The sequence below is a fragment of the Hippoglossus hippoglossus genome, chromosome 22, assembly GCF_009819705.1.
Source record: "Hippoglossus hippoglossus isolate fHipHip1 chromosome 22, fHipHip1.pri, whole genome shotgun sequence".
Lineage (NCBI taxonomy): Eukaryota > Metazoa > Chordata > Actinopteri > Pleuronectiformes > Pleuronectidae > Hippoglossus > Hippoglossus hippoglossus.
In genome coordinates this window covers 19,320,209-19,345,383 of record NC_047172.1, presented here as the reverse complement: position 1 = coordinate 19,345,383, position 25,175 = coordinate 19,320,209, and the positions used below count along the sequence as shown (strand labels likewise).

The window sequence follows — 25,175 nt, the reverse complement described above, 5'->3', positions numbered from 1 at the left end:
ATCTTAATGATTGTGGAGATCCATTGACTTTCCCTTTGTCTGGGCATCTGAGTTAGATGTGAAAGTCCCTCACATAGACACTACAATGTACTGTTGGTTGGCCCTTTATCTATAATCTGACCTTGGGTACTACTTAGAGATGGAATGGAGTATCTGTGGAATTAGACAGGCACTGTTCTCCTAATGGTGTACAGATATACTGTAATATACACTATATGCATAATATATAGTCACATATACAGTGAGGATGGTTCCACAACAATACCTACTTCACATTAGCATGTGAGCAGTGTCATTAGCACTCAGCTTAAAACACTGACATGCTACAGCTGCTAGCACGTCTATAGAACTGTACTTTGATGGGCCGTCTGATTCAACACTAGCTTTAACAGCACTGCCAATAAAAAGGGAAATCTTACTCAAACACACTCTCAGATTTCTGGCAAGCTCAGTTTTGGCTGACCCAAGACAGCACTTGAGAAGGTTAATGGAATTGGGTGTGCCAAATATCCTTTTCTATTTTACCATAGAAAGTGTTTTAGGTGTTTCTCTATGTCTTGATTTAAAGATTTCGATAAAGCAAAGCAGTAAATTGACAAGTGAGGCGGAAATGATAAGAAACTTCACTGCAGCAGTTTTAGAACTGTGAAGTCCTTCATCACCAGAATGGTGTTCTCTGAGATGTGGCCACCCACAAATGGTATCACCTAGAAAAAACTGCCTTCTATAAACAACACTGTGGAAAAAGGCAGCTTAAAGATTGTAGTCGGTCTTTAATTGCCTTGAGCAAGAAATATATAATTAGGTATCCTCTAGAGGGCCATGAACTGCTGCATATTCTAAACAATAGTGGAAAGAACCAAAAAGGGAGAGAGGTGTTAATTACTAATACTCCGTGTTGGCATCGGCCATTTTCTTTGGATTACCAAGCATTTCAACTGCTGACAGGAAGAGACTTGATACATTGATTAGGAGGACCAGCTCGGTCCTGGGAGACCCGCTTGACCCAGTGGAGGTGGTGGGACAGAGGATGATGTGGGCGAAGCTGTCTTCTCTGATGGACAACCAGACCTCATTATTTTGAGGTTGTTATATGTTGAGTCGATAATTATATTACAATTATACCACATGTGTGTACAATTTTAAATCTGGAGCCTTTTTTTCCACTTGTATATGTTTAGCAGACCATGTTTGTTGCTTTATCTGCTCCTTTTCTTTTTACTTAATAGACTCATTCACTTTGTTGTAACAGTGAACTTTTGTCTTAGTGTTCAGATGGGGCAATCAATAATAAAAACTGCTCTAACAAACGTCACATCTTTTACACTGCCTTCAGTTTCTTTAGTCAGTAAACACATACCGACCCATTTGGAATGAGGAAGCATATGATTGAAGTAAGAATAGAATTGCAAAAAATGTTGAGAGCTGACACAATAGTTTCATTTTGACTTCGTAAACTGCAAGCTCCATAGATTTGGTCCCTTTCAGATTTGAAGCTGATCTTTTAACTTAAAGCTTTGAGATCTTTCCAGGAATGGAAACTCAGTGTGGTCAATATGAGATACATACATGAGACAGGATGAATCTTAATGATTGTGGAGATCCATTGACTTTCCCTTTGTCTGGGCATCTGAGTTAGATGTGAAAGTCCCTCACATAGACACTACAATGTACTGTTGGTTGGCCCTTTATCTATAATCTGACCTTGGGTACTACTTAGAGATGGAATGGAGTATCTGTGGAATTAGACAGGCACTGTTCTCCTAATGGTGTACAGATATACTGTAATATACACTATATGCATAATATATAGTCGCATATACAGTGAGGATGGTTCCACAACAATACCTACTTCACATTAGCATGTGAGCAGTGTCATTAGCACCCAGCTTAAAACACTGACATGCTACAGCTGCTAGCACGTCTATAGAACTGTACTTTGATGGGCCGTCTGATTCAACACTAGCTTTAACAGCACTGCCAATAAAAAGGGAAATCTTACTCAAACACACACTCAGATTTCTGGCAAGCTCAGTTTTGGCTGACCCAAGACAGCACTTGAGAAGGTTAATGGAATTGGGTGTGCCAAATATCCTTTTCTATTTTACCATAGAAAGTGTTTTAGGTGTTTCTCTATGTCTTGATTTAAAGATTTCGATAAAGCAAAGCAGTAAATTGACAAGTGAGGCGGAAATGATAAGAAACTTCACTGCAGCAGTTTTAGAACTGTGAAGTCCTTCATCACCAGAATGGTGTTCTCTGAGATGTGGCCACCCACAAATGGTATCACCTAGAAAAAACTGCCTTCTATAAACAACACTGTGGAAAAAGGCAGCTTAAAGATTGTAGTCGGTCTTTAATTGCCTTGAGCAAGAAATATATAATTAGGTATCCTCTAGAGGGCCATGAACTGCTGCATATTCTAAACAATAGTGGAAAGAACCAAAAAGGGAGAGAGGTGTTAATTACTAATACTCCGTGTTGGCATCGGCCATTTTCTTTGGATTACCAAGCATTTCAACTGCTGACAGCAAGAGACTTGATACATTGATTAGGAGGACCAGCTCGGTCCTGGGAGACCCGCTTGACCCAGTGGAGGTGGTGGGACAGAGGAAGATGTGGGCGAAGCTGTCTTCTCTGATGGACAACCAGACCCATCCCCTGCAGGACACCATCACAGCCCTGGGCAGCTCCTTCAGCGACAGACTGGAGTATCTGATGGAAAGGTATAGCCGGTCGTTTCTTTCTGCAGCTGTTACACTGTACAATCAGATCTGCTCCCAGTCACCACAAGCACCTTCTATGGACTTCTGCACTTTAACTCAGGTTTTTCACTTTTTAACTGTGCAATATACATATCTATCTGTGAAACTCCATGGCTAATGTGCAATCCATTTCACTGTATATATGTTCATACAGTATATATTCTGTTTACAATTGTATATATTGGTTTTTATTCCATTTATATTGTATTGCATGCTACTTATTATTACTTTACTGATGTCTACTTTTTGCTGCCCTCTTGTTGCTGTAATGTTGCAAATTTCCCCACCGTGGGACGAATAAAGGATTATCTTATTTTATTTTATTAGAAGACGATATGTTGTGACTGTACTAAAGCACCTCCATAAGGAATTTAGAAAACAAAGATAATAATTCACATGAGACGTGTTTTTTTAAAGCCACAGTCTTGAGGAGGAGGCTTAATTGAAAAACATAGAGCCTTATATTTCGGACTATACTATTTATGAGATCTGGAGCAAGGCATGACAGCAAATTGTGTAAAGTTGAGGATTTTAGGAGTGCTACTGATAGAAGCTGCTAAACTTTCACAGAAACATAATAGCAGAGGTGATGCTGTTTGGTTCCAGATGATAGACACAGCAGAGCTCCAACTCCTGTGATAGCATTTTAAGCCAGGCTAGTGTCATAGCCACTTAGGCCCACTGAAATACCTCATTAACGTTTTGATTCCATTGGATATTGCACTGACATTCATTGTCCCCAGTGGAACAATTGCCTCTTGTGTCGCAGTGAGACTTTAAAAGACTTAAAAAAAATACACTGATAACTGGGTTACCAGATATCCATGGCAGAGGATCAATCCCAACAACCTTGGTGAACACCGTACGTTTCCTGTAGCATCATTGTCAGGTAAAACACTTCATTTTATCTTTTGAAATACCTCATCGTACACTGAATGGATTGGAAGGAAATTGAGAACATTCATGTTTCCCAGACTTTTCTTGTAGTGTAAACCTCGAGGTTGACATGTGCTGTTTTAAGTGAAATCCCTCAACAAGTATTGGGTGGACTGTCGTGTAGTTTGATGCAGACATTCTTGCTCCTTTCAGTACAAATTGTGATCACTATGGTCCTCTACCTTGCATTTAGCGCCATGATCAGGTCAAAATGTGTGTTTAATACAGTACAGTACAATACCTGACAAAATAATCCTATAAGCCTCCTGTGCTTTGAGAATAGGGCAAATTGTATAATGTTAACGTATGAAACATTACGACTGAATATGAGGATATTAGCACTGTCCTCTCAATTTTTTATCTTTTCTGTCAGCTTTTATTCTTGAGATATATTTTTTGGACCCACCTAGTAATCAGGCGCTCCAGCAAACAGCTTCTAATGGTAATAATCAAAAATAAATATTAAGCACATATCCAAATACTGAGTATTATAAAGTATTTCCTTTCTTTGTGAATGAAGCAGTTCTGTAACTGAGGTGCTCAGTGGATTCTTGATCCCTGCTGTGAAGAACCCTATTTATGAGCATGTTGCCTTGCTAGCATTAGCATTAAGCTCAAAGCACTAAAGTGCCTTAGCATTGTGCACCTTTAGTCTTGTTTTAACAGGCTGTAAAAATCTCAATCTACAACAGAGCATGACCTGCTTGCATATCGCAGTTTCAGTTACAGTATTAACGAACACTATTATGGTTGTCTTGGAGAGGGCATATTGCAATGTGAATTGAAAATCTCATTTAAACAATTGAAATTTTGACAATACATTTTTTTTTACCATGGCTTACCCACCATAATTAACAGGATATGGGCTCTGTTTTATTATGTATGCATGGGCTGATCCTTCCAGCACCACATTTCACTGCTGCAGAAATGGACGCTGTTGTCTTAATGAACCCACTGACCAAAGGCCTTGCTTTCTTGAGACGGACAAAGATGTAAATAACCCTTCTGTTTTATATTTACTTATCATGGGAAATATTTCAGCATGTTACCCTGGACAAATATGGCCCACTCTGAAGATGAAACCCATCTTGTTTAGTTTTGATCTCTTGACCTATTATACATATCTTCATATTGCACATTAATAAATATATAATACAAATGTAATATTATATATATATATATATATTATCTTTATTGCTAAGCTTTTACTCGTGATTCTGCTCTTGTTCTTAAGCACCTGTCTTTCTCTTTCTCCTGTTCCTCACAGCACATGCTCCTTAATTTACTTGTATGATTTAATATGCACACAATGCACATTCCTTGTATGTGAAAACGTTCTTGGCAACAAGTATGATCCTGAGACATGTCGGTCTTTGCTTTACACTTTCAATTTAAATCTAAAACAATCTCAGGCTGATCCAGTGCACCCACTCAGCATCTCAACAATGAAGACAGAGCCACTGCTGTAAAACCTGCTGCGTTGATTGGTTTTCACTGCCTGTCCGTCTGTGCGCCGTGGCCTCCCTCACGCTCTCCTCTGATTGGTCAGTCTCCGCCATTCCGTTTTCCCCATTGGTCCATTTTATGAGTGCTCTCACCAGAGCAGGAAGAGATGTGAACTGGCCGTCTGCCAGGTAAATATTGCAGAGGATGCTAGCTGTGCTCTGGTCCGACACGACAAAGGGACGACAACTCCTGAAGAGCCGGGGCAAAGATGAAACCACACTCCTTATCGAGGACACTGAGGTATTTCACAGTCGTGCAGAGACTTGTTTTCACTGTTTGGATCTGGAGAAGTTAAAGGGTGCGGCCTGTTGTCATTAGCTTGCTAGCTAAGCACAGTGCTAACGTTATGATAGTTAGCGGTTAGCTTAATAACCGCATTATCCACAAGCTAAAGCGTCACTAGCCCGTGGACGGGTCAGCAGCAGCTTGTTGTGACGATACAAATACCGAAGAAATTAAGCATGACAGGCAACAATTAGCCTCTGTGAGTGGTGTTGGGGATAATGCTCAGGAAATTACTCAAGACCTGGGATTAGCTAGGTGTGTGGTTAGACTCAGGTACAGCTGAGGCTTCCAGATCAAATCTGAAGACCAGTGAATTATTCATTTAGCTCAACATGTACGACTGGACCTGCTGAAGTTTAGCTTGTTCAAGACAGAGACGTGAGGCGATGATGGCTGCACCAGCTCAGCATGTAAACAAAGCCAGATACTGTCAAGTGAGGCTCCAGCTCTCTGTTCTCTTGTCATCCTCATCGGTCAAACAGCACTGGAACTTGTGTTTTTGATTCAATGTCCCAGTTATTCGGGAGAGGTTTCAGGTCATTTAGAGCAGGGCGCATATTTTGCTGATGAGCAAGTCAGTTGGCAGATGTTCAGTGCAGGTGAGCACAGGTAAATCTGGGCTTGCTTCAGACCAGTATGCCTTTCTAGTCCGTCCACTTACTTCTGCTTTGTGGTTTTCAACACCAGCTTTGTTGTTTAGCTGGTGTTGTGATGTCCTCACAACACCAGCTGAAGCAGCGCAGTCGTGATAGTTAGCTCGTGCACTTATGAAATGTTTCATGATCAAACATGCTTGTCCAGTGGCTACCAGACTCCCAACTACATACTAAGTAGTGTGAGTACATAATACACAAGGACTATTGAGACATACTAGTGTATTATAACTAGTGTCTGTAGTTATTAGACATCAGTGTAGTGTCTGTAGGTATTATCTAGTGTCTGTAGTTATTAGACATTAGTGTAGTGTCTGTAGTTATTATCTTATGTCTGTAGTTATTATACATTAGTGTAGTGTCTCTAGTTATTATCTAGTGTCTGTACTAATTGTCAAGGGTCTTTAGTTATTATACATCAGTGTAGTGTCTGTAGTTATCATACATTAGTGTAGTGTCTATAGTTATTATCTAGTGTCTGTACTAATTGTCAAGGGTCTTTAGTTATTATACATCAGTGTAGTGTCTGTAGTTATCATACATTAGTGTAGTGTCTATAGTTATTATCTAGTGTCTGTACTAATTGTCAAGGGTCTTTAGTTAGTATACATCAGTGTAGTGTCTGTAGTTATCATACATTAGTGTAGTGTCTCTAGTTATTATCTAGTGTCTGTAGTAATTGTCAAGGGTCTTTAGTTATCATACATTAGTGTAGTGTCTATAGTTATTATCTAGTATCTGTACTAATTGTCTAGTGTCTGTAGTTATTATACATCAGTGTAGTGTCTGTAGTTATTATCTAGTGTCTGTAATTGTAATACCTTAGTGCCGTTTATGTAGTTATTATCTAGTGTCTGTTGTTATAATACATTTGTGCAGTGTCTGTAGTTATTATACATTTATAACCTCTCCAAACAGTCCTCATGTGAGTTTGACGACAGGTGTTGTCTGTAGTCTGATGTGTGTCTGTTGGTACGCTCACATGAAGTGATTGGGTTTGTGTCCAGTTGCTTTTAAACGATGGTCCGTGTGACTGACACTATACAGTCTCTGCTTTTAAACAGAAACTGAAAACTCTCTGTTAGCTGTGACGAGTCACTGACAGCAGTGATCATTCTGGGATGGCAGCATAATCTGTGCTCTCATAACTCATGTCAGACAGGTATCACTTCAAAGCTGAGTTTGAAAGCAGGATCTTGATTGTTACTCATTTAGATGGAGCGAATCAGGTCTGGGTAGTGTGTAAACAGAATTGGATTAGTATCTGGCAGGTAGTTGGTGTTAAATCCCTTGTGAGACACGGATCTTGTGTTAAATTACAGAATGTTAATAGATAATCGTATTTTTATGTAAAATATAACTTTAAAAACGGAACATTTGAACTTTTTGTTGTTTGTGTTTCTTGTAACCACGAGAGAGAGCTGGCTTTGGTTCCATCTCAGAGGTTTTAATGCCAACGTTATTTACAGTGGATTAGATGAGGATTTGTGTTAGTGTGTGTTAGTCGGTGCCTTAAACTGTATTCAAGCTTGTTTTGACTCCTAAGCACGAGCATGCAGCCACACACACACACACACACACACACACACACACACACACACACACACACACACACACACACACACACACACACACACACACACACACACACACACACTACTTTCATCAGCCCCCAACACACAAGGACAAAATGAAATAATCCTTTCCATAGAAGCAAAGTTCACCTAATGCATGTCCTCATGACACGTAAAGTAGCTGCACATATTCACTGGAGCTGGTTGGGGTCATGTGTTACACATAGCAGACATCGTTGCTTAAGTTCCCACTGCTCAGGTATGCGAGTACTTTACAAATTAACTGTGTTAAACAACAACTAAAAAAATTGTGCAATACAAAAGTGGTTAATGCATTTATCCATTTATTTTAGCTGCTTATCCAGATTATTGAAAAATAATTCATGTTAATGCAAAATGTGATGTGAATATCAGTAAATGAATGTGCCCCCATTGGTTTTCAGGGATTTCTTTTATACTTATAGATTTATATTTCTTGTTATTCAATCTGTCACCATTTTGTAACACTTAAGTCTCAGTTAGCTTTATTTTCCTGGAAATAAAGCTGGAGCAATGAAAGACATTTCATTATGAAACTTTCCCTCCTTGTATTTCTTTGCTATTTTGCACTTGTTCTTTTTGTGTTTTTGTTTTCTACTACATTTTCTTCCTGTGCCCTTTACCACAGTCTGACATTTGTCTGTTTTAGTTGTAGACATCAGACGGAGAGCCTGTAGCCATGGATGGGTATGTTGCCAAAAACAATGAAAGCACCTTCCCCACCTTAGGGGACCTGGATGACTTTCTCACCAAGCACAACTCCAACTTCATCTGGCTCCTCGTTGGTAAGAAATCTGCACTGTGAAAAGAAAAATCCAGATCAATTGGATGTTCAGACTTCAAATAATCTTCCTAGGGCTGCAACTGCGATTATTTTGATAATTTATTAATCTGTCTATTCTTTTTTCGATTAATCGATTCGACAAAAGCTACATTTGACCCTTTCCAGCAGCTTATTCGAAAAGCTACTTAATTTAACTTGTACAATACTGTTGTTTTTTTGCATTATAAACATCTGCAACTTTATTATGATAATTCCCGATTTAGATATCTACAATTTAATTCGGAATCATAATCCAAATTCAAAATGTCTTTAATTCGCCACAATTTAAGATATTAAACACGTTCAGGTTTAAACTCAATTTAAATTGAATTTAAACCTGAACGTGAATTATGAATGATTAGAATTAAATTGTAGATAACTAAAACTGGAAAAATAAATTATAATATAATCTTTATCCTCATTAAGTCGGGGAAGCAACAGTCTTTAAAAGTATGTACGTTTTAAACCTCAAAGAAAACTTGTGCAATGCTGATTTTACATGAAGCAGCAGCACAACATCACTGTGGTATGAAGCCAAAGTCGTTTATGATCCTCCAGTAAACCGAGAGAAGACGAAGAAGAAGAAGAGGAAGAATGGCTCCAACATGTTTTCTCTTCAGGTTCATACCACAGTGATGTTGTGCTGCTGTTACATGTGAAATCAGCTTTACACAGTTTGCAGCAAGCGGTCTCTGACGTCTTTAATGTAAAGTGTTCTCACACTTTTGACAGCTTGTCTCTGCTGTGTCGAGAGCGATGTTTGTCTCCGCCATTTTTCAAATGTTTACAACAGAGAGAAGACGGCGTCGTCACATGAGCTAAACGAGGCACGGGATTGGCTGGTTTACTTCTTCAAACATAAGAAGATGTTGCCACAGACTGTGCCGTGTATTATAACAGACCCGGCTAATCGATTACTACACTAGTTACAACTATTTTAATTATTGATTATAATCGATTAAATCGATGAGTTATTGCAGCCCTAAATCTGCCACATGCAAAGTGCAGACCTAATAATATTCTATAGTCTGTATGAGTGTGCTACCCTTAGCCTTCAAATTTAATGAGTCAAACATAAAAGATTATTCTATATCATTTTAAAATGTGTTCTTTAAAAATATTTGAAGTTTGTTGTATTAAGATGTAGGTTGTTGATATGATAAAACTATTAATATTCCCTAACGTGTTTAAGACGTCCTCTCAGAAAGATTTTCATCTGTATCTGTTCCAAGTTATCCTGCCAGTATCTTTCAATTGAAATATGACAAATGATAGCTTCCAGTTATTGCTATAATCCAGGTGCTGCTCTCAGTAGGACAATGACACTGCATATCTCACAGGAGCTGTTTTCTGTGGAAAACTGCAACATCGTCAACCTGGAAAACAAGTCCTAACAACATTGGGCGTGACAGTTAAACCCAGCTGTCTGCACAAATATGAAAGAATCAGTTGACAATGATACGATAATAATGTTATTAGTTGGAATTCCTCTGTGTATATGGGTCTTTAAAAATAACATGTAACACTCGGCATTCAAAGGAACGCTCACAGTTTGGTTTTTGACCGTATAAATATTTAAGTCATTCACATGTAATATAAGAAGATGGCTAGAAGTTAGTGAGGGACTCATGGAAAAGTCCGTTTCTAGCAGTTGTCAGGCAGTGCAGGTTCATTCGTGTTCATGTGTTACGCTGTATCTGTATCTGTTTTCAAAGTGTAGCCTGCTCTTGATAGCTTTCCCAGGATTACCAACCCTAGCTTTATCTCCTGTCGTCATCTGAGAGTGATGGCAGGAACATAATGAAATCTTTTTGTTTCAGTTAACGTGAGGATTGATCATGTTTAACTGACAGTGGCCGTGTTTTTTTTTCTTCTTTTTCAGCCACCATTCTGTCCTGTGGATGGATCATCTATTTAACTTATTACAACTCCCGCAACATTGGCCTCATCCTCACGCTCATCATAAACCGTCTCTACAAGGATGGCTACATTCACATCGGTGTGTTCATCAGGAGCGCCGTCACACAGTTAACTCAGACTGCTGAATATTTCATAATGAGCCAGGTTCTCTCAGTGATTATCTCCACAGAGCCCGAACTGCACAACACACTGCAACCAACAGCATATTGAATTTCTCGACACAAATGACACAGGAATTAATTTCTAAAGCACCTTGAGGCCATGAATTCAGCGGAGGAAGGTAGAAAATGTGTGAGGGCACAAACCTTCAGAACAAATAGCAAAGTTCTGAATCACTTTACAGATTAAATGTGTTTATGCTTTAACCTCTGTCTTTTTATTGTCTAGGCCTGAACTGAGTAAAATAATTCCTGCATAGATTTACATAGGAAGCACTAAACAAAAAACAAAACAAGCTTCTCTCACGAGATTGGCATTGGCCGAGTTACATATCCTGTCTTTAGTCTGACAGCGGATAGGTCAATAAAACCACCAACAGGAGGAAGTGTCAGCGAGGTGATTAGAGTCGAATCACTCAGGCGTCGTCATTCTTTTGACATGAAATAATTAAATCAGAGGGAGGCGTGTTGTCTTCACGAAAGGAAATCATGTTTTTCTGCTCTTTCTCCGCGACCGTCTGTGACCTACTTGTTGTACAATTAGATGCTAATTAAGATATTTTTTTCCTAAATGATGTGAGAGAGATCCCAGCAACACGCAGAGTTTTTATTATCACCAGGGTCTTACTTACACAACCATCTATTTCCATCTTTTATCTAACATTGAAATTAGCTGACTTGTGAGGATTCAAAGCACTGATCAAGTTTATAGCGGTTCAAACACATTTTTTTTAATATTGTATTTTTCAGTCAGTATGATGAACACTACTATATATTTTTAATGATAACATTATCGGACATATTCTCCACAGGCTCCTTCTCCTTCTCCGTGCTGTCAGGAAAAGTCATGTTCCGAGACGTCTACTTCATCAACCAGGACATGTCAATCAGGTAACCTGACCTGAGCTGCAGTGTTTGCTCCTTCTTTCTTTCTCTGTCCTATAATCTCACAGTTTTACTGAATTTTTTTTTTTTGTCTGTGTAATAGGATACAGGACGGCTTTCTCATCTTTCGCTGGTGGAAAATGTATAACCCGAAACAGAAACAGCACGGTGAGCTGTCTGTGATTATCCTCTGCACAATAAAGGAAATCTGTAATAAAATGTTGTGTTGTTATTAGATTCATGCAGATTGTTATATAATTTTTGCTGATGAACTCAACTGATGAGTTTGTAATTATCCGGCAATTTAGGAAAAGCCTTAATGATCTTTTCTTGGGTAAAGTGTGTTTTTGTCTGTGGATCATTCAATTATTTTATCAGTCACCTGCAGAAAATAGTGTAAATTAGAGCTGCAGCTATTTTGGTCATTAGTTTTTCAGGATGTTTAAAAGCACAAGTGGTGACATGAATTATTTTCAGTTTGTCACAGACAAATAATTGCTGGATTTCTGTTGCTTCTAAGATAATAACATGAATATGTTTAGACAAAGTAAGATTATATCAATGTGAGCTTTGAGATATTGTAAAACTTTCCACTTTATTTTCTCACACAAAGATCAAACAATGAAACATTTTAAACAAGAAAGTAACCACCAGGTTATGACAATGATTCTTAGCTCTAGTCCCAGTGTATATGTTTAATAGATTCAATTGAGTTCTGTTGATACAACTTCATATTTCAAAATATCCCCAATCCTTTGAGGGAGTATAGTTTCATTAACAAACATGAACAGAATGATGGATATGTGCGATGGAGAAGTTTTGAGGTTTCTCTCTTGTCTTTTGTCATCAGACCCCAAGGCAGAGACCAGGCTATACGTGACAGTTAACGGTTTCGAATTTCACGTCTACAACCGCACCGACCTCTATGCCCGCCTGCAGGAGACCTTCGGACTTGAACCCACGCTCTTAACACCTAAAAAAGACGAAGAGAGGGGACGAGAAGAAAGAGACAAGACCCTGGAAAGGTACAAGCAAGGCCTCAGATTTGAACTGTATTATGTTTTTGGCTTGTTTATGTTAAATCAAGTGAACATTGATTAAAAAATGTAAAACATAATATTTAAATGAATGTTCACTTTAATTGTAATTTGGAGTAATTGACAAATTTTCGGTCTCACTTTAGCATGCTACAAAAATGTTTCTGGATGAATCGCCTGTTTCTGATTAATGATCGACAATCTGAGCAGTACACAAAACTAGAGGTTGATTAACGTTTATTTATTTACGTTACATGATTATCATCCTAAAATCCTCTTAAAGTGGGAAAAAAATAACTGATATTGGTAATATAACTTAGTATGAGCGTGATACTGTTTTTTTCTCTTAATTGGTTGACATCACTTCACCTGCACAATCATGTCTGTGAAACATCATATTAAAAGATGTGGTTGAGAATGTAAAGATGCTGGAAAAAAGCCAGAATCAGCAGCCTTCCATCAGACAGGATTGAAGTGTGGAGATTTGATAACAAGCTATCTGAATAATCTGAACACACATACTCACCTTTCTCCTCTGTTATCTGCATTGAGAGTGGAGGCCCAGAGGTGAGCTATTGAACTGTTGTAAGCCTGAATGTGTTGTGGTCCTCGTGCAGCGTGAACATCAAAGCAGAGACTCCAGACTCCACGTCGTCGTGGCGCTCCCTCATCCCTGTCATCAAAGTTAACATCAGCACTGTGAGTACCTCAGAAATTTTACAAACTGCATGGACTTTGGTCAGGGGTCTGAGAAAGGACACAAGGATTCCAATTATAAAAATGCCTTGTGGACACTGTTTGGGGAAAAAGGCAATTGGATTTAATTCTTCTACCGCATGTGTGTTTTCTTTCCTGTAGGGTCGCTTGGCGTTCGGGAACCACTACCTCCCGCAGACTCTGTGTGTGAACTTTGAGGACGCCTTCCTGACGTACACCACCAAGCCTCCATCCAGCCACCTGGACCAGTACATGCACATTGTCAAAGGCTCACTGGAAAATGTGCGTGTCATGCTGGTTCCTAGTCCTCGCTACTTGGGCATGCAGAATGACGAGTAAGTACAACTCCGTGAAATCACCTAATTTCAAAGACTGATAGTTCAGAGGGTTTGCTGTTTAAAATTGAGAATGGAGTTCATGTAAAAGTAATACCAAATACATTAAATATATAATGTAACACATTATTACACAGTATTTACTATTTATTTATTCAAAGCAGTTTTTGCAACATGTAACCATCATCATTTTTCAAATTATGTTTTTGTATTTCCTCCAAAACGTTTTTATTGCTAAAGCTCTTGGCTGAAGAATGTTAACTTCAGAATATGCTTTGCCGGTCATGTTTCAGGTGTGACATAGTAACTACAGTAAATGAGCTCATTACTCAGTTTAAAATGGATAACTGTTTGCACTGCTCTCTCTCTCTCTGTTTTTCCATTTACATTGTAATATGAATAGTATGGTGTGAATCTTAAACACACTCAGGCACAGGACTCACTCTCTCTTTCACTGCTTGTTTGTACAACGTTTTTATGGCACATTTATAAGATGTTGAAGCTCAAATAATCAATGTGAATGTGTAGTGAATTCAAGTATTTTTCAACCCGAGCCCTATGTTTATAAATGTGGGTGTGTAAATGAATGATAATTACAAAAACTTTTGGAATTGGTCCAGTAGATGGTTTATGCTGGGAGCTGTGACACGGCAGCAGTGGCTACAATGTTATCTTATGGGGCAACTGCGACAGTTTACTGAACTGCTTTTACGTTGCTTAGTGTAGCAGCTGCTGCCCTCTTAAAGCTTAAGGCTATTGGATATAGAATAACAGTTTGGGTTGATGAACCTGAACTGGGCAATTTTAGTGCCAAAGATTTTTTGGCAGAATTTTGCAAATGGCAAATTTAACTGTACCAAGTAAATGGTCTGTATTTAATATAGCGCTTTTCAAGTCTTTACAGTCCAGTTTATTGGCATTCAGTCAATCACACACACATTCCTATAGTGCTTCTATGGGCAGCATTTTTTCTATGAGGGGCAATTGGGGGTTCAGTATCTTGCCCAAGGGCACTTCGGCATGCATATGGGGAAGACAGGGATCAAACCGCCTCTGGTTAGAAGACGAACTCGCTATACCCCCTCAGCCACAGCCGACCCAAGTAATACACTGGAGTGGAAAGTCAAAAACGGTTAACCCCACTTAAAATTGAATGACTTTGAAAGTAAAATTGCATTTAAGTTTGCCACTCTATAAAACCTTGTTGCCTCTTTAAAAAGCCATCAGTGATTTATACCTCCAGCAGTCCCTGACATCTCTTGAAGCTTTATTGAATTGTCCAGTGAAATATGTAAGAAGAAAGTTACTGTGCTTCATAAAAATCGAATTAAGCGTCTTCATGCCAGGATCAATATGAACTGAATTTTCAATAGTATAATGAATAGAAAATGTAGATGCCTGCTGAGCTGCTTGGTCAACATTAATGTAATTATTTAGATTAGGCTACAGACGTTATTGCTTTTTTTTAATTTATGAATGTTGTTATTTTTAATGAAAACTAGATTTTGTCTGTAATGTTTGACTCTGGATTTCTTTTGTAGGCCTCCCAGACTGATGGGGGAAGGGTTTGTGGTGCTGCAGTCCAATGATGTTGACATTTATTACTACCAAGATGAACCAGGTATACACACACACACACACACACACACACACACACACACACACACACACACACACACACACACAATTAAAAGAAAACATATTGTGACATATTGGCAGTGACTGTTTGATGATGCAAAATTAATACTGAATGTAGCCTACACGTAAACCAGCAAACCATTATTTATAAAGGGGTTCTTTTGTTTTAGGTTTGTTAGCAAGGCTTTGACATCTGCTTGTTTCTGTGCGTGTATATTTGCAGGTCTGGTCCCTGTGGAGCAGGAGAGTGGGGAGGAGGTGGAAACATGCAGCGAGGAGGATAAGCTGCAGGATTTGCCTCCGTGTTGGGGTCTGGATATCGTCTGCGGAAAAGGAACCGACTTCAACTACGGACCTTGGGCCGATCGTCAGAGGTGTGTAGAAAAACACAGCAATTCAAAATGTATTAGTCAATCTCAGCATTATACACAGCTTTAACTGACAATAATGTGTGGGAAAATCATAATGTTCAACAAAATTCTCAAACAAAACGTTTTGTAATTTGATCAATCACAGTCAGTCCTGAACTGGGAAACATTGCACAGTCTTTTGTGTGTATTTTAGCACATAAGGTTAATAATGTTTTTTTCCATTTGAGTCTTTGTTGTTGAAAGGTAACAGCTCACACGTTAAAGGCTTCGGATTTGGCCTTTACAAACATGGCCTTAGATTTACCTCCACATACTGTGTCTACTTTCCTCAGGGACTCTCTGTGGAAGTTCTTCATTCCGGCTGATTATCAGGCCATGAAAGTGACAGAAGTCGCCCAGCCAGGAAAACCCAGGCAGATCCAGGCCTTCGAGCTACGCATGAACATCATCGCTGACGCCACCATCGATCTGCTTTTTACCAAAAATAGGGTGAATCTTTCTTTCTCTCTTTTGTGCTTCTCTCTCTCTCTCCCCACTCTCTCTCTCCCACTCTCTTTCTTGTCTCCCTCATTGATCTCTATTCCTCTCCTTGCTGCCCCCCTTGTCTTAGTCTTTATGCCTCACTGTGTTTTTGGCTATTGATATTGGTTCATGTTTTATGCTTTTTCATATTTTTATCCCGTGGCAGTGCAGGGATTTCCACAAAGCTAAGTATGTGGAGTGCATACTAAATAACAACACAAATGCATATTCAATAAAACCATAAAACAGGTAGAGTCAGGGAAGGAGCCTCATTATATTAGCTCTTTTGAACCTAGTTTTGTTCAGATTAGGTGCCTTTCTTTGATATTTAAGTCAGTAAGCCACCCTCTCTTATAATCTGACAGCATCTATGATTTATCTGTTTGCTCTCTCTCCCCCCCCTGCTCTGTCTTCATCTCTGTTACTAGGAGACCAATGCCATCCATGTGAATGTAGGTGCAGGCTCCTACTTGGAAGTCAACATTCCCATGACTGTAGGAGAGAATGGTACGTGTAAGTGTGTTTCACAGAAATGAGATCACTGGCTCAAGAACAAATCCTTTTCACGTAGAAGCACACATCAGCTTATAATAATGATAATAACAATAATGATAATTATAATACTATGATGAGACAAGCTCAGTATTTAGAATGAATACAAAGAATTAATACAATTTAGAAATTAATGCATTTGCCATTCACATTTTCTCATTTAATAAATCATCATGGAAATGTGCTGAAATCTGCATTAAAGGGGCTAACAGTACATCTTGCTTTTGCTACAATTTTATCGTCTATCTTCTATCACTTATTTTTTTCTTTTTCTCCTACTATCCCCAACTCAAGTCAATTGTCAATTTCCTATAGTAAGTCACTTTAAATGGTCTGTATTTATACAGTGCTTTTATAGTCTTGATGGCCACTCAAACAGCTCTACTGTACATTTTGCCATCCGACCATTCACACAAACATTCATACAGTGCATCTATGGGCAGCACTTTTTTCTATGAGGGGCCATTCGGGGTTCAGCATCTTGCCCAAGTATTGTAACTTCTTTTCATTTAAATGCAACAAATGCTAAAGCTCTTGGCAGGCGACCATCACCATAGAGGGGTGGGTGGGTGGATCTACTTAATAAATCCCAAACTGGAAAACACATTTAAATTGTATTTTCCTTTGATCCAGGAGCTTCAGGGTGACACAACAGTAAAAAATACATTCATTAATTCATTTATACAGGGTCATTATTGAATGGTTTAAAAATGACATTGAGAACACTGAGTTTTTGTGGAGGCTGAGGTAAGTTTGAGGGAGAACTGGGATGACTGAAACAAATCCAAGATAACACCAAACTGGACGTATCAGAGGAAATGTCTTTCTTTGCCATTGCTGTAAAACCATGTTTGCACTTTGTAAAGGTGGTGGAAACTCCTAATGTTATGACTTAACTAAAAAGTTGCTGTATGAGATTACTTTGGGTGGGTCAAGTGAACTTGACATTAATATTTAAGTATTGCCCATATTGTACAGTGTTCTAGACCAAAGATCACATAACATCACCAGAAACATCATTACATTTAAAGCCATATCCATAATAACACCGCTGAACTCAGCCACAGTCTTACCTCTGATGTTGAGATATGTGTAATAATTTATCATATAGAGCAGACAATATTTTATCAGACATCAGTCAACGCTCTCCTCTCTCCCCAGAAATTTAGTTAACATAAGCAGCTTTTGCCGGTAATTGACACTATTTCCAAGAATCCTGTCACATTTCCTGAGAATTGATGTCTCTGCTTTTCTGCTTCTGTCCTCAGGCTACTCTCCCACTATCAAAGGTCAGCTGCTTCATGTGGACACCACCAGCAGCATGCAGTACAGGACTCTGCTGGAAGCTGAGATGTTAGCTGTAAGTAGCAGGCAATTTATCTATATATATATATATATTTTTTAAAAGAAATTTGAAACTATTGCCAAAGTGCAAGTGCAGGTGCGAAACAAACTTGCTGTATACACATGGAAATCGCTCTGCCAGTTGTGAAGTCAATACCTGTCTCTGCCTTGAATTCAGTTCCATGTGATAGCAAGTTACCCTCGGGTGTGGAACATGCCTCAGTCGTGGCAGTGTGAGATCGAGGTGTACAAGGCCACATACCACTTCATCTACGCACAGAAGAACTTCTTCACAGGTGAGTCCTCCAGCAAACACACGGGACACATGACAGCATTTGGCCTGTAACATTTTAATAGTAGAACTAGTGAAGCACCTGTTGTAAACCTGCCTGTTTAGAATGGACTGTCTGCTTGGCCTGTGTTAATGCTCCGGAGCTACTTCAGAATTATTCCTTGTCATTATATTGAAGATTCAAGACTTTATTTATCATGTGCACAACAATTGCACACAGCAGTCACTGGCATTGAAATGCTTGGGTCCCAGGCTCCCTTCTAGCCATGCTATATTACACAAGCAAAAAATAAATTTAAAAAAAGGAAGGGGAGGAAGCTGTCTCTGAGCCTGGTGGTGCGAGCCCGGATGCTGCAGTACCGCCATCCAGATGGCCGCAGGCAGAACAGTTTATAGCTGGGGTGATCGGGGTCAGACTTCACCACCCTCTGTAGAGCCTTACAGTTCAGGGTGGTACAGCTGCCTAACCAGGCGGTGATGCAGCCAGTGAGTCCTCCTCAAACAGTTCTACAATATACTGTCACTTTTTATTTCTTGTGTGCTGGACGTTGTGTGCAAATCTTATTATAAACAGTCGTTGGTGCATAGTGAAGTTAGAAAAGTTTGTGTCCCCGCCCTACCCCACTCACGAACATTGACTGCTACAAATTAATATTGAACGTATCGGGTGCCCAAGATTGCACCAAACTCGTCACTGCACTTCTCATGAGTATTCTTAGTGGTCAAGTGTGAAGTTGATTAGATGAATTGTTCTCAAGGTATGCATTCCACACACAACGACAAAAAGAAAGGCCGACAGACAGAAGTTTGTGGAATCATAGGTTCAGGCATGAAACTTAAAGGAAAAGCATCTCTTCACTGATCCCTCTTTCTTTTTAGATTTGATCCAGGACTGGGCGAGTGACAGCGCCCCAGACATCTACTCCTTTGTGCCCTATTCCTGGAAATTCAAGATCCTTTTCCACCAGTTTGAGATGATCTGGGCGGCAAACCAGCACAACTGGATTGACTGTTCCACCAAGCAGCAAGAGAATGGTAAAAATGAGGCTCCTTTTAGATGCAGTTACTTTCTACTGTGCATTGAAGAAAAGATCCATATTTTTAGTCAAGATCAAGATATTTAAGATATTTTTTCCAAAATTGCACATAGTTAAAAAGGAATTAAATAACTAGTGCTTTGCCTGTTTTAAACTGGCCTGCTTTAGAATTTTTCATGTCATTAGTGAGTCCTCCGTTCGACAGTTCTACAATGTACTGCCACTTTTTATTGGTCGTGTGCTGGAAGTTGTGTGCAGAGCTTTTTATATAAAGTCTATAATGCATAAGGAAGTTAGAAAAGTTTGTCTTCATTCTACTTGGTTTATCTTGGTGAAGATTTTATAGTCTATGTTTTTCCTAAAATGAAATTGAATTTGCTTTGTTACTGTTCACCTGTGTGGCTTGTATGTAAGATTGTAAGATAGTACTGATTTACTGCTATTTGAGAGGGCTGTTAAATAAGATTATCTAAATAATCAGGCAGCCAGATATTATTGGCAGCAGGCTGCCAGTTGCCGACTGCTGCTGTAGTTTATCCAAGGACGTAGAAGGAATGTTTAACTCAGTCTGCAGACTGAAGACCAGCTGCCTTCCCCACACTACACAGCACTGCCTGTTAATTAACTGCTTGCTATAATTGGACGTATCACGTGTCCAAATCAAACTGAATGTGACACTGCACTTCCCTGGAATTTTAAGAATCCACATGCCAAGTGTGAGGCTGATGAGATGAACCGTTTGTGAGATTTGCGTTCAACATATGTTAATGGGATTAGTAGGTAGATATCTTTGACTTTGGTTAAGTAATTTATTGGGGCAACAAGTAAAATTGCAGTTTTCTGTAACTGTATATTGTACAGATATTTGTGGGATAATTAAGAGTAAAGGACAAAAAGAGAGACATCTTCCATTTACAGCATTTTTTTCCCCGAACAAGCCACTTAGAAACATGGAAATTATAGATTTTTAAAGCACCCAATTTAGTTTTATTAAGAAATAATATGTATTGTAAAATTTAATTTACTGATATAAAAATCCTTTGTAATAATATAATTGAGTAATACAGTAGTTTTGCAGTGTGACCACATGTTATGTGGTTACTGTTTAGCATTTAGTATAGCATTAGCAAAACAAAACAAAGCCCCCAACAAAATACAAACAGTTCTAAACCAGCCATGAAGGCAGTCATAATGCATCTCAATCACTGAATGCTGAAGCCCTCGACAGGACACTTTGACTCTGTTCCTCTTCATCTGTCAGGATGTGTTGTACAGTATTTACTTCACAGAATCCCAAGAGCGCAGCAGACTAATTAGGTGCGTGATTGTTCTTTTACAGTGTACCTGGCAGCATGCGGTGAGACGCTCAATATAGACTTCACTTTGTCTTTCAATGAATTTGTTCCAACCACCTGCCATACCCGCTTCATCCTGAAGGTAAATCATTCCTGAAATGACAGTGATTTGTCCAAAAATAGATGTCTGTCAAATGTCCACGTTTCATTTGATTGTAATTGCAATGTGTTTTCTAGTTTGGAAAATATTTCTACAGATGACTGCAGACTGTATATTTTTCATATTGGTTAAATGCAGATTTTTTTTTTACTTCAGTGATTTTGCTATACGCCCACAGATGTTAAAACTGACGCCAACTCTGAATATATGTGGGTGTTTAAATGTGTACGTGCTTTGTCCACCTCAGGCGGAGGACACAGACATGCGACTGTCGTTGCCGGAGTGCCACCCAAGCCGCTACCCCCTCCTCACCCTGGCCAAAGACTACCAGAACATGAAGCTGCCCCCAGACATGTTCATGCCAGGAGAGATACACAGTGCTCCTCCTCCTAAACTCAACAAGTCTCGCTGGAGGAACATCACCCACGCAGAGTGAGTTTAACCTACAAACCATCTCTTTCTAGTTGTGGACCAGAAGTGAGCATGTTAGCAAAGAGCAGGGTGACTCACCATCGCAACACTGGCTCACATCAGCGCTTAGGTAGGAAGGAAATGTTTCCCAAGGTAGTAGGAGTTAATTTCAAGAAAATGCACCACTGACCTTCACTTTTCTTGCTTTGGTTGGTTCAGTAGTTGCTGTCTGCTGGTTTTAAGTTAGATGCTGTGGTGGAGGAAGTACTTAAATTTTGCTTAAGTAAAAGTACAAATAAATTGACATATGTATTCAGGTAAAAGTACCTAATTAACTTTACCTGGATAGTAGGAAGTAAGTTCTTTCTTTTAAATATTTTTGTTTTAAAGTATTTAAGGTAAAGGTAATTGCAGAGTGTAGTGTAAACCCTAATGCAGGGGTGGGGAACGTCCAACCTCCGGGCCTTGTACGGATTGCGGATTGCAAGATTGCTTGATCTGGCCCACGAGGCAATTCATAAATACCAACAAATATTTTTTCTTAAGAATTCAGTCAATTGCACTTTGAAAGGGTGTAGCCTGCTTGCATGCTTATGCCATTGCATTATCAGTGGTTTAAAATGGTTTCAAAATAACGACAATATCATTCATCACAAAATTTCCTGGGAATATATAACGTCCAACAAAATTTGTTAGTGTGACAGGACTATCATAATATTTTTAATAATGCCCCAAATTAGAGGTTTGATGTTGAATGGAATCGAGACCTTGAGAACCGGAAATTAATCGATTTGGGAATTAGTGGCGAAACCCAGCCCTAATTAGGACATTACCAATGTATATGGGAACTGTCAAGAAAAGTTTTAATAGGTGTATTATTTGCATTCCGTAAAGGCACAGTGAAAAATTTCTGTCACCTTAATTATGTGCTAGTGAAGCACCAGTGCAGCCAATGTAAAAAGCTAGTCTGGAACCCTGGTTTGATTTATATGTTAATGATAAACAATAATTAAGTATGGCCCTCGAAAGATGTTATGAAAATTTAAATGCCCTTGATAGATAAAAGGTTCCCCACCCCTGCCCTAATGCAAAGGTCAACTACATCATTCCCACAGAATTAATAAATCTGTGGCGGTAACAGGGGTGCACATGCATGAATGTCACTCTTGTGTGCAACAGATTCCAGTTGATGTCATGCATTGCATGACACAACTGCAGCTGTAACTGTGAGCTCTGACTGTCTGGGTGGACTGTAAAAATGATATGGACAATAGCAAGAGCATGCGGTAGCTAGTGGTAGTGCATCACCGAGAGTGAACACATGGCAAATAGCGCTGCACACACCAAGTTAGCAATCTCTTATTATTTACTGGAAACACTGTATTATGGCAGAGTCTCTGCAGTGAGACTTCTGAATCCATTTGAGCTGTATCCTCACCCGTGATGCTGCTGCTGCAGTTGCACTTTGCTCCCTTTTGAAGGAGGCAGGTCTAATGTTACCTGCCTGGTTTGATTGGATCAGTGGACCAATTCCCCTCGCGTTATTGATTTCTTTAAAAAAAAACGGAAAAAAAAACAAGGTGAACATGTTATGCAATGCTTTTTTATAATTGCATTGGAGTAGAAAGTAATCAACATCCATCTTAGTCTGCAACCATTTTGGACAACCTTGTGCCACTTTGTAAGCACCACCCTAAAGTTCAGTGAGAGTTCAGAGATGCTAAAGATGCATACTCTGTGCACTGGTCTGTACATGATAACTCAACATCCAGATCATTTATTATGTATAGCCCAGAGACAGACCATACTGATATAACACTGCAAGAGACCTGCTTACCCTCCTGGGAGGTTACGATCGAACACTGTGTGAGCCGGTGCACTCTGTCGCTGCAGCCCATTTAGTTTCTGTTGCCTCTACTGTAGGTCTACGAGCTGAACGGTTCATAAAGCAAATGATGAACTGGAAAATCTATTTGAAATGATGAGAAATTCACCACGATGACGGTGTACTGAGTGCATATGTTTTTTCCTTCCATACTCCAGAGCTGGCTGGGTGGATTGCTGGAGTGTACCCAACTTCTTGCTCATCATTGACTACACCTGGCACCCCATCTATCCCCAGAAGGCTGATGAGCAACTCAAACAGTCATGTACGCGCACTGCTTTCATATCAGCTTTCTACTGTCGTTTTTTATCAAACAATAGTAGTTTTAACTGTCTGTAAAATCTTCAACTTATCAGTGTTTTTCATAATCGTATCCACTACTTGCTTGCTTTGTTTATCTAGTGTCTGAGATGGAAGAGTCCGTGCTGTCAGCTATGCGTCCCCCGGAACAACCATCCATACCCCCCAACGTCCCGCCACGCTTCGCAACATCTTCCTCAGCTGCTCACAGCCGGTTGCCCACTGACCCATGCGAGCTTCCCCCTGACAGACTTCATGTGGAGATGGAAATGTCTCCAGATTCTCAAATCATCCTCTACGGACCTTTGCTCCGAGCACTGGTTTCCATCAAGGTAAAACAATACTTGAATTATTACCTCCACCAATGAGCTTATATTCTCATTTTGTTTGTCTGTCTGTTAAGCTACTTTTAGACAAGCACTGAACTTCACTCCGGAGGAGGTGCATGTGTGAACACAAATGTCAGAGTTAGACGGTCTGGAGTTTCTCCGGACTTTCTTCAGACTTTCTCCGCCTGGCCTCCCGGTATAATGTCCGTAGAAATCCTGGAGAATTCGATGTGAGAACACAGTGGGGGATCCCCCACTGGATTGAACACGTCTTTGCAGAGAACAGCCTGCTGCGTTGTGCAAACTGCGGGTAGCAGTGAATTCTCCAGATTTTACCCGCAGGTCATGTCTGAAAACTGCTTTAGTAAGCAGGATTATGCTATTGCGCAAAAACGACTGCACTGATTACCATGAAATTTGGAGTGGAAGGATAACCATAACATGTTGGTGCAGATCCAAATAAATGGGCGGATCCAATAGTTGAGTTTCACTTTGCACTCACTCTGCAACAATTCCCTCAGAATTTATTCAACCTATGGCTTGAGCAGGGATGCTCATGCACAGAAATTAAACCTCATTCACCAATATCATCCTAAGAATTTTCTTAAATTTGTTGTTAAGATGTTTTCTACGAAAACTCTAAGTCAGATTCATGATGTATTCTAAAACTGTATTGTTTCGCATCTGTGTTCTTATATTGATGAATGCTAGGTGTTTGTACGTTGAAAGTGCTTAAAACTACTACATATTACACCAGGGTGTTTAAAACCCTAAAGATGGGTGACTATTTTTGCATTATAATATGCACTGAAATGTGTTTGTCTTTTGTTAAGATAAAATGTATAAAATATTATGGATTTAAATCTGTAGAATTAAAGTAAAAAAACACGAGTGTTTCTTGGTTTAGTATGAAACTGTGGCAGGACAAATTAGAATATGGTGGACCGTCACAGCTAAGATATTTAGTGGGAAACACTGCTTTGACATGGTGAAATATGGCATTAGCCTTGCTGAGGTCCACACTTTCAGAGAGTCCTTCTAGTTTAGTAATAATCCACTCGAGTGGATTGGTGTTTCCAATAATCCATCAAAGAGCCTTCAAACCTCCCCTGCTGTTCCCACAGGAGAACTATTTTGGTGAGGATGACATGTACACAGACTTTGAGGAGGCGGTTTCCAGCCCTGTGTTATCCACCTCAACCTCCTCGGGCCTCGGCTGGTCTCCTCTGGGCATGGAGGACGGCGAACGGAAAGACACCTCAGACCTCCACCCCCTGGACCTGCGTCCCTGGGACATCACTGTGCTCATCAACCTCTACAAAGTCCATGGCCGACTTCCAATTGTAAGACGGATGACTCCCAATGTTCAGTTAATGGGTTGGCAGAGTCAGAGAGATCAGTGTAGA

General features: G+C 39.5%; 1 protein-coding gene across 14 annotated transcripts in view; it reads left to right on the top strand.

Moving 5' to 3' along the window:
• Window positions 1–5,302: 5,302 nt before the first annotated feature.
• kiaa1109 (KIAA1109 ortholog) overlaps window positions 5,303–25,175 on the top strand; it is an 84,906-nt gene continuing 65,033 nt past the window's right edge. For 12 of the 14 annotated variants that reach the window (XM_034575553.1, XM_034575555.1, XM_034575564.1 and 9 more), the window contains exons 1-20: window positions 5,303–5,447; window positions 8,408–8,543; window positions 10,464–10,580; window positions 11,472–11,550; window positions 11,648–11,712; window positions 12,395–12,569; window positions 13,199–13,280; window positions 13,440–13,633; window positions 15,175–15,254; window positions 15,495–15,645; window positions 15,975–16,131; window positions 16,593–16,677; window positions 17,985–18,076; window positions 18,239–18,356; window positions 19,232–19,387; window positions 20,729–20,826; window positions 21,092–21,276; window positions 23,299–23,405; window positions 23,543–23,772; window positions 24,894–25,112. In XM_034575553.1, the coding sequence (XP_034431444.1) occupies window positions 8,438–8,543; window positions 10,464–10,580; window positions 11,472–11,550; window positions 11,648–11,712; window positions 12,395–12,569; window positions 13,199–13,280; window positions 13,440–13,633; window positions 15,175–15,254; window positions 15,495–15,645; window positions 15,975–16,131; window positions 16,593–16,677; window positions 17,985–18,076; window positions 18,239–18,356; window positions 19,232–19,387; window positions 20,729–20,826; window positions 21,092–21,276; window positions 23,299–23,405; window positions 23,543–23,772; window positions 24,894–25,112 (2,496 nt within the window). In that variant the 5' untranslated portion in view covers window positions 5,303–5,447; window positions 8,408–8,437. The remainder of the gene's footprint in view (window positions 5,448–8,407; window positions 8,544–10,463; window positions 10,581–11,471; window positions 11,551–11,647; window positions 11,713–12,394; window positions 12,570–13,198; window positions 13,281–13,439; window positions 13,634–15,174; window positions 15,255–15,494; window positions 15,646–15,974; window positions 16,132–16,592; window positions 16,678–17,984; window positions 18,077–18,238; window positions 18,357–19,231; window positions 19,388–20,728; window positions 20,827–21,091; window positions 21,277–23,298; window positions 23,406–23,542; window positions 23,773–24,893; window positions 25,113–25,175) is intronic. The other 2 variants (XM_034575565.1, XM_034575552.1) reach the window with 1 other exon arrangement.